Here is a 10,231-nt window from a genome sequence, read left to right on the forward strand (position 1 = left end):
AGTGTTGTTATAGTCGCTTGGGACTCGATTCCCGCGCGTGCACAGGTGACGACTCTACCGCTTTTAATACACAAAAATAATGGAATTATCCGACACATACCCCAAAATACCAGTTTACCTCAGTTAAGTTTGGTGCCAAACATGTTGGTTTGCTTCAGTTTTTTTTGATAATTGGACATGCTTGTATTGTACTGTACAGAAATGTCCTAAACACATATACGACAGTGTTATCAATTATAACTACCCAGTATTCAAACGAAATTATTGAATAACGAAATTCCTTTATACAAACATTTTGTAAACTTTTAAAAGCAACTTTGACAGGATAAACACATTTGGAACCAAACTTAAGTTGATGTAGTAAAATACCTGCATATTCATTCTGACTGGACGTGAATCAATGTCGATTCAATCCAGTCAGTGCACATGAAAGCTAAGCAACATGATAACCCAAAACCCAATGTACGAAAATCGGGTCATCACATGACAGCTATTAAAGAAGTACATGTGTGTACTTGTTTAAAAAATTAGACATGCTGCCACTAAATTAACTTTGTAAATATTTCATTTTTAAATTCTCTTATAATTGAGAATAACCTCAAAAAAACAAAATGATTCACTGGCTTAAAAATATAACACATAATTAACATAATTCCATGGTTGGTTCAATCCCATAGATTGAGAAGCTGGTCTTTATAATATGTTTGTGTATGCAGGAGATCAGAACATAATTTGAACAACTTTATTGCCATTATATCAGCACTGTTTTTACGAATGGAAACACGTTAAAACATGCTTACGCACAAATTTATATCTACTGACTGCACAGAACAGCATTGAAACCATCAAAAAATAAACATTGTCTGATAGCATTATTATTTTATTGCATATTTTTGTTGTTAGTGTTATAGTTGGCTATCACTGGTTGGCTTCTGTTTGAAGAAACTGCTGTCTTTGTATTGGTTATTTTCTGGCAGTTCTAGCTGAGTCTCAGCCTCTTTAATGTCGGCATGGATTGCTGATATGAGCTCATCTGAAAATAAAAATATGACAACATTTATTTCAGGAAACAAATTTATTCTCATGCATTTATTTTTGTATACTGTCCACATTGCAGTGGCCATGCTTTTTGTTTCAGCTAAATTGGAGCAGAAATTAAAAACTGATTGTAAGGGCATTGTGAAGTGGACCTAATTATTCGCTTATTTTTGCTGAAAAATAAGCCCTGTGAATATTCAAATTTAACAATATTTACAGCCATTCTTACAATTTTTCGGACAGTCAGTTACCAAGATTGCTGGCGACTTTGTAAAACAATTCGGCATTCGCTTTGTTCTAGACTTGACAATGTGTGGCATGGCATGCTGTGTGTGATTTACTATTTCATAGTGTGATCAACATTATGATTTGCAAACATGGTGTACGTATTCAATATATTTTCTTCATTTTTTATTCATCTACATTGGACATAATTCAGGAAATATTAAAACACTTCAAAATACCCTGTTCTTATATTCGAATAAATATATTTGAAAAATTGGACTTTACCAAAACCCTCATCTTGTATGATAACGGAATGATCTAAACAAAACAGGTGTCAATGTAATGGCGCTGTCAAGTCTAGACTAGACTAAACACAAAGTGTTTTGCCAAGTTGCAAGTCATCTTGCTAACTAACTGTCCAAATAATTCTCAGAATAGATGTAATGTTTATATCTGTAACAAAACAGTGTTGAATTTCTAACTAATATTCCTGCAGCATCCATTTCACTAAAATTAGACTCAACAAGAATTTCTTTTTTTACAATCAGGAGCCCAAAATGGCAGTTGTCTGGATCTCCTGAGCAACCATTTTTGCCATTGGACAACAAATTTTTGAAACTAGAGACCTATTTGGACAACGAAAAACAATATATTTCTATTTTTGTTGTTGAAAAAAATGTGTTGTTTGTCCACTAAGCAATGACTACTTTGGCAAAAAAAAGTACAAGCAAAATAACAACTATTGAAAAATAATTTGACTTATTAAGCTCTAACATGTTATTATAATCACTCACCTATGGAGTTAAATCTTTCTTTTTTACCATAAGAAAAAAAACTTACCTAGGGAGTTAAAATTTCTTTCTTCTCTAACAAATCCAACCATAATAAGACTTAAATTAGAACCATAAAAATCTTTTTCAAATTCATGCAAAATGTGCGTTTCCTGCAAGAAAACAAATATGAGTGAATTTGTGAAAAAATGGTTTAACGTATTTTCTACATGATTTATATAATGACACTTTTACTTGTTGTTGCCACTGTACATCGTGAAGAATTAGAAGGGCAATGAATGCTGTCAATTTAAATTGTCCATATTAAAGTAATTCACTGCCAATTGGAAGCAAATAATGCATCATTTCACTACATTGTGAAAAAAGATGGCAGCAGGATTACGTCCAGGTTTAATATTGAAATTCAGTTTTGTCAACTGTACAAGGTCCTAGGGAACCCTAGGTGAAATGGAAATGTCAAATATGTCGCCTTTTTGGGAGGCCAAGCATTTCTCTGGCAGTCGGCCTCTCACTGATGTTTTTCTGTGTCATTTCCTATAATAGTGTAGGTTGTGTGCCATAGTTTCCTAAGGTTCCCACACATGTCGGAATTCAATGAAATGGCAAATACATGACCCTTTAAGTTTTCACATCACATTTTATGCGTAATTAGCCTTGAGTCACTTTTCCCATGTTACTGTGTTAAATAGAACATTTCAGTAAGATTAGGTTATAATTAAACAACCACATTTTGAAAATCACAGCTATTGTCGCTTTGACATATTTGAAATAAATATAACATATGAAAAATTGAAGTAGGTAATCATAGTCCTTGATAATTTGTCAATATAACAAGAAATTTCAGACACAAAGTATCTTTAATAAGATATAATCAGAGATAAATTGTATCTATCATTGAAAAAAGGTGCATTGTCCGATATTTCGGCTTATATTGAACTATTTTTAAAGATATGATTACCCACTAACCTTTTCTATATATTATATTAATTCGTTCTAGCAGCTTTTACCAATGTTTAATGCTATGAATGCGGCATTTGACATAAATATAAAATATGAAAAATGGTAGTAGGTAATCATAATCCTTGATAGTATTTCAATATAACTAGACATTTCAGACAAAATATCTTTTTTTCAATGATAGATATAATTAGACACGAGTCATCGAGAAATAAGACTTTGTCAAAAACGTTTACGACTAAGATTACTTACTACCATTTTCTATACATTATTAACACATTAAATTAATTATTCACTGGTTTTAATTTTGCCATTTTCACTGATAAGTTAAATTTGCTAAAATTGAAAAATAACAATTGAACTCATTGTTTTACTGAACATAAAATCTATTTATCGGTTCTAGCAGCCTCCACCAATTTTAGAATTTTAATGGTATGAATATGACGGTATTGGAAGTGTGCATCTATTTTAGTACATGCATTCAGCCAGTGTTCTCCCAAGGCATCACAGCCCGCAACGCGAGAATTTATCCCTGTGACACAATCATTCAATCTCTCCATTCGAAAATAATGTTTCTAAACTACTAAGTGGCAAGAAGCATTTTGTCTGCTTTCAACAAGCACCATGTCTTTGCACTATCCTGCATCTAAAACAATATACTGTGGAATACTTCATTTTTGCTGGAATTAATTTTCGCTGAAAAGGTTTTTTGGGCTTTTTGTATGGAATTTATTTTCACTGATTTGTGAAGAGTTTAATGTGAAATATAGAAAAAAATATATATACGCTGGATTGTATTTTCACAGAATCATCCCTTCAGCGAAAATAGCAAAAATAAATTCCAAGCGAAAATAAAGTATTCTACAGTATGTAAATTACCCATGTAAATGTATTCCATGGGTCGAACGTGTGCTGAATATGCATTGGTGATATGATATGTACGTATGCCGCAATAATTACATTCATCCTTGGTGGTGCACAAGAATATTTCACTCACCATTGATTTTTTCTCATTTTTATAGAATGGATTCCATCCTACACTCATAACCATTTTATGTACTTTCCCACTATTGACCTTTGCCCATCCATAGTACACTCCAGTTGGGATGTCAGTGGGTAACCTAGCAACAACATCCTCTGGATAATTAGCTGTAAAGAATAGTAAAAAAATACATATTACAGTTAAGAAGATAAGCAATACATAAAATTGAAATGTACCAGTACATGTATGTTCTTAATACTCTCAATAACAGGAGTCAATGTTGCTAGGACACGAAAAATATTTTCAACACACAGATTTTGTTCCTATTTTTGCTTCTCTTTCTATGGTGAAAATATTTTATATCTAGAGAATATTTATATAATATTATACATTGACAATAATCATATTATTGTTATAGAGCATTCTTAATTTAATATTTTCCTGCAAAATGTTGGTCCAACATATTGCACATTTTTCTCATATTTGGTTGTTAATTTTTTTACTAAATTATCTTACTTCCTAAAGAACTTGATCAAAAATGTTATGAAAAAACTGAACACTAATGTGAGTTTTTTTATTTTGGAAAATCAAAAGATTTATGTTTATCTGATTGTTGCGGTGTATTTGTACAACTAATCTAGAAATTGTTCTGAAATTGTGCTTGGAGCTATTCTCTGAGATTCACTGCACAAAAAATGTTGAAATGTCCAGTTAGCATAACAATTAGCATTATGGTTCATTTACATAACAGTAGAACCTAATTTACATATTATTATGCAGGTTATTTTGGAATAATAGCCTTCATTAGCATAAGAGTAACTTCTTTTGTCTTATTGAAAGTTTGAGCAGGGTAAAACACAAGGATACCCGATATCAAAAATACTGGTCCATAAACACTGACAGAAAATACTGTAAAACCATTTATTTCACTATTTCAATATTTTGAGCAATTTCACTTGATTGCAGGTACACAAACTTTGCAGGGAAATAATGAGTTCTATTGTTATTTTACATGTTTACATGGATTAGATTATGGTGGATTTGACATCTCAATAAAATACAGTAATTATATGCATGCATGCTTGGTACAGCCAAGTATAGATTTGGTTGAACACTGATAGATGCCCACAATTTGACCCTATTCTATTATTCAGAAACATTTTGATGGGCTGCCCCAAGGCTGTATTTATTTCACTGAAAATTAAATTGCAATGTGGATTGTTATCATAGTCTTGATCGAACATTATTATAGATACAAAATTTAGTATGAAAAAAAAACATATTAACAAAAAAGAGACTAAACTAAAGCTCAGAAATAAAATAAAGTAATTGATATATTTCAGCAGGAAAAATCTGACTGATTCTTTTATTTTATTTATTTATTTATTTATTTGTTGCTACCCTTTTACATCAGGGACTCACTAGTAAGTAATTAGGAGCTGCAATAAAATTACTGGAAAAAGCACATACTATATAAATGGAAAATAAACAGACAATTTAAAACTTAAAGGAAGTATAAAAAATGAAACTTTTAAAACTTAAAGAAAATACAAAACAATGAAACTTGAAGTGAATACGGGAAATAAATCTAATCTACATAATCTTTTCTATAATCCATGACATCAATAAAAAATCTTTTCAAATTCAGAAAACATTCACACCGAACACCGAAACTGCAAGTACTAGTACATCTATTTCTCTACAACCACTATATTATTAGTACAGAACAATGACATAACTGGCTGGCAGTGTATAAAACTTGAGCAATAATTTATTGTGTAATAAGATATGATACAAGGACCATGCAGAATGGATGCCAAATTCTACATCTTATCGGTACAAGAATTATCCATCTTTATTAGTTGTGATTGATTGATCAATAAATTTAGCATAGAGTTTTGTATATATGTATTCTGAAAATTTGATTGAAATAAACTGCCATGTTGATATTGACGTAAGTTAGTAAGACGATGTACTGGTAATCATGTTGGCCCTCTGTAGGGTATATGGTAATTCCACTTTCACAGAGGGGTCAAGGGGCGAAACTAAGTGGACAGAGTCTCTAGATCTGGCTTTATTCCAAGCAGCACAAATTAACAAAAAAGCCAGAAGAAACAATGATATTCAAGATGTGAATTAATGGGTAGGTCAATAATCTCTGGTCTTGTTTATGACAGCCTAGTTGCTAGCTTTGAAGAGGACGTGATGTGATGTCTTTCTGTCTGTCTGTCTTAAAGAATAGTATAAACTCGCGTAGTTCCATACAAAGAGCTGCACCTACAACTCCAGCCAACAACAATTCCAAAGATCTGCAGGAGTCCCTAATTCTTATTTTCCCTCCTGGAGATTTGTTACACGTTTTGTCTACCATGGGATTTTGGAGGCATGTATAGAATAGAGATGTTATTTTTTAGATAAGGCAAGAAGTAGATATTGAAGTGCTGTTCTCACTGGACGAGCCTTTTATTTGAAAACGTTGTTAAAATGTGTGTGTGAACAGAATACCTATTGTGGCGTCAGCGTTTTTGACACCATCGTAAAAGGGGCACAACATAATGTGCCATGTGAACACAATGCTACGGCCAAATGCCCTCTATTGCCGACATATTTATGCTTGCATTACAGAAGATGGCATCAGAGGTTACAGGTCTAATGTCAACTTGTCAGACGAAGAAACAAGATTACTGATATCTGTATGGAGAGAATCGAATATTGAAAGAATGATGGTCGGAATGTCTAGGGATGCTAGAGTATATGCTGTAATTGCAGAAAATGCGGCTGAAAAGGGGTTGGACAGGACATCATCACAATGTCAACGGAAGATCGATCAAAACGTATAAAGTACAGAGAAGTGACAGAGCACAACAACAGAAGCAGTAGAGATCCGAAAACTATGCCATTTTGGGATGAACGAACGAAAATATTAGGTGGAAGGCCAGCATTTAACCCTCTTCTTACTGACGCCATAAAATACCATGTGAAAAATGGACACCTATTTTCCCAGCATACATTTCACACTAACTAGCCAAGACTTTTTGTGTAATTTCAACCAATTTCAATTGTCAAGTACTGCCTTTTAAGTAATCAAATTGACATTAAACTTGGTTTTCCATTTAGAATAGAATATTGTCTTCTCACTTCATGAAATTCAGACACATAAATTAAATTGTACGATCAGAGGAGGGTTACAAAAATATGCTAATTACGATAAACGATATATTTTTTACGATATATATGTTTCCTTTTTATTATTTATGTACAGTCTTGGTAAATCTTGCTAAGCATTCAAAAGAGAGAATATTTGCACCTGTTATCTATATTTTAAAATCGTTTTTTGAGTATGTTACACTATTCACAATTCTACAAAATTTTTACAGTCTATAGCCAAGACTGTTTGGATCATAAAAAGCAACAAAAAAATTCACTTCTAAGTGCCCTTGAACCTGAATCTCTACCTTAATTTAAAGAGACATTACTGATAAAACATTGTTTAAATAAATATGTGATGTCAACATTTGAAGCTTGGCAGTAGAAAAAGCATTTACTGTTTTCTAGCAACTTTAACCCGTGTAACAGGTTACTTTCTTAATTAAAACAAAATTTGACATAATAAAGGGAGTATATTCCTGGGTATTTACAGGTGAAAATATAGGTAAATTTGATTGTCTATGACGAGGTACTGTAAGAAACTTTATCTTAGCTGGAATTAATTTTTGCCGAAAAGGATTTTTTGGGTATTTCGTATGGAATCTAGTTTTAATGATTTTTGATGAATTGAATGTAAAATATATGAAGTATTTTACAAGGCAAAAACTAAAATTTTGCAAAGCTGCTTTTGCCTATCACATCAACACCAAACATAAACAAACTTTAAATAAACAATTTGTCACAGACATTTGATATTTTTTTCTATTTCCTCAATAAATACAAGCCACAATTTAGTCTGTGTTTTTGCTGAGAAAAAAATCCGTGCATCATTTTGAACTATGCGCCTCAAACGTTTTTTTTTTTTTTTTCCTTCTAAAGCATTTCAAAATGCGCTTGTACTTGCACTTGTCTCAAATTTCTCCCATTTTAGCTCAGTATTAAAAAAAACAAAAAAAACAAAAAAACACCAAATTTTAAAAATTCCATGAAACGACAAACAGAGAATTTTTTTTTTCATGGCCTTATAAGCAAGTTGATTATACCTGATTGCTACTAAATTATGTTGAAAGTTTGTTTTGTTGAAAGGTTGTGATGATCTTGAATGTTGAGCACTTTCCCCATATAACATAACACATTAGTAACATTTTGCATGCATTTTTTTGCATTAACCACTGAAATTAATAGTTGACGATCGATGTTAGAGAGGTAAAATGGCATGCTTTTTCCAGAGTCAATTCACACACCCAAAAGTGCCATTCATTTCACAGAGGCACTATATTTGAACAATACAATTCAATGTGATGCACTTCCTGTATCAGTTGTTTACTAGTGATAAGTATGCGACAGACTTAATTTTGTATATGTAGCATGGGACCTATTATCAAACACAAGGTGACAACTATGCTTTTTAAACATTTTAAAAAGGCGATCATAATATCTTTAATCATCAAAACTGCATCTTTCACGTAGGAGTTTGAAAACAAACCCATATTTTGTCGTTTCACAACTATGAATATCAATAGTACTGATTCTATGCTAAATTTGTAATCATTACTTGAGCCATGGTCAAGATTTCCTTGAATATATCTAATTAGATTCATGGACAGCCAAAGATTCCCTTGTAAATAAATTCTTGTCAATCACTGTTACATAACAGTGACAGTAAATAAAGTAAACTACCCTTTGTTATCTGTTTATATGTAGGGTTCCTGTATTTACTCATACCTGGATCTTATGAAAAATACAAAACATCGAACCAGCTTAACTAGATTTAGAATTTCAGCTCATTCACTTCCAATTGAAAAGTTGAGATATCAAGGAATACCTCCAGTAGAAAGAATTTGTACACTATGTGATCTAGGGGCTGTTGGCAGTGAAACTCATGCATTCATGAACTGTGAAAATATTGAAATTAAGAATAGTCGTTTAGAATTTTTAAATATGGTTTCGGTTTATGATGAAAAAATTCAAGAATTATCCAAGGATAACTCACTTAAAAAATTATTTACCTCAAATGATAGTTTCATTGTTAACAGTCTCGGAAAATTTGTTCATCAAATTATAATGTCTATTGTCTAACAATATCTAAATTTTACTTTTGTTTCTTATTACATTTACTACTAATATTTTATATTTCTTTGCTTACTTATTGTTTTATTTGCTATTGATGTTTGTTACTTGTTGTTGTATGTTTATTGACCATAGATAATGTAATTCAATGCATTATTTCGTGCCAAATAAAATATACTATACTATACTTTAACAGACAGATAGTTAGCACACTGAATTTGAAAGGACACATCTCTATAATTCTGTGAATGGTACTTCGGAAAGGTGATTACCTTTCTCTTGAGAATCACCAGCCTAAATACAGTTGTATCCTGACTACCAGGTCCCTTATCCCCAAATTTGGTATAACATCACATAAAAATAAATAAACCGCCCACTCAATTATTTTACTTATTATTCTGTAATAGTATAAGTAGATGACAGACATGGCAAAACATCGGGGAAAATAAGACTTGAAAATTCTTATTTATTATTTGTTACCAGCAGTTTTGGTCATGGTGTCGTATAAGCTGATCACTGGTTCATGAATTTGAAACGTGACCCTAACAAGGACATATGATTATTAAATGAATGCCTGGCCTCACCTGTTGGGATACCGAGTTGTTTACTTCCCCTGCCAAAGCCCTTTATCACTGTACCACTACAGAACACAGGTAATGGCATCTTCATATTCGTACAGTAGAGCGAGAGAAGCTGCTTCACGGTACGTACGGGGAAGAACCTATGTAACCGACTGCCGATCATCCCCTTTAACCACGTTTTCTATAACCGATTTTAAATGTCAAAGGTCGTCCATTGTCCTCCTAAGCGTTTGTGAAGTTTTTAAATGCCAAAGGTTATCCGAACCAGCCCCCCTAGCTTACAATCGATTAGCATAATGATTGCTTTTGACATTATTGTTCTACAGTTATTATTGTTAGTCGTGATACCCGAACTCTAACTTCTATCAGGGTCAAATTGTGCAAATTAAGTACATTATGTAAAACAGTATCGAAAATTCAACATAAGTGAAGCAATAACA

The 10,231-nt window shown here is 32.2% G+C and overlaps 1 protein-coding gene and 1 long non-coding RNA gene across 2 annotated transcripts; one reads left to right on the forward strand and one right to left on the reverse strand.

Moving 5' to 3' along the window:
* Positions 1–728: 728 nt before the first annotated feature.
* LOC100369828 (riboflavin kinase-like) lies at positions 729–10,051 on the reverse strand. Its single transcript, XM_002737998.4, has 4 exons — positions 9,795–10,051; positions 4,009–4,160; positions 2,104–2,206; positions 729–1,033 (listed from the first exon to the last, which is right to left on the reverse strand). The coding sequence occupies exons 1-4, from the start codon at positions 9,952–9,954 to the stop codon at positions 906–908; spliced, it is 543 nt and encodes a 180-aa protein (XP_002738044.2). The 5' UTR covers positions 9,955–10,051; the 3' UTR covers positions 729–905.
* LOC144358002 (uncharacterized) lies at positions 6,033–6,898 on the forward strand. The gene is made up of 2 exons (XR_013421784.2): positions 6,033–6,136; positions 6,619–6,898. It is a non-coding gene; the product is annotated as an uncharacterized LOC144358002 (long non-coding RNA).
* Positions 10,052–10,231: the final 180 nt, after the last annotated feature.

The sequence above is a fragment of the Saccoglossus kowalevskii genome, chromosome 21 (genome assembly GCF_978046115.1).
Source record: "Saccoglossus kowalevskii chromosome 21, keSacKowa6.1, whole genome shotgun sequence".
Lineage (NCBI taxonomy): Eukaryota > Metazoa > Hemichordata > Enteropneusta > Harrimaniidae > Saccoglossus > Saccoglossus kowalevskii.

Bases quoted from the DNA above. Each gene is read 5' to 3' on its own strand.
- LOC100369828 (XM_002737998.4), bottom strand. From the start codon at position 9,954: ATGATCGGCAGTCGGTTACATAGGTTCTTCCCCGTACGTACCGTGAAG. The intron at 4,161-9,794 runs GTGAGGCCAGGC...TATTCTTTACAG, and splicing joins ACAACTCGGTATCCCAACAG to CTAATTATCCAGAGGATGTT. The intron at 1,034-2,103 runs GTAAGTTTTTTT...TTTTATTTTCAG, and splicing joins AAGAAATTTTAACTCCCTAG to ATGAGCTCATATCAGCAATC.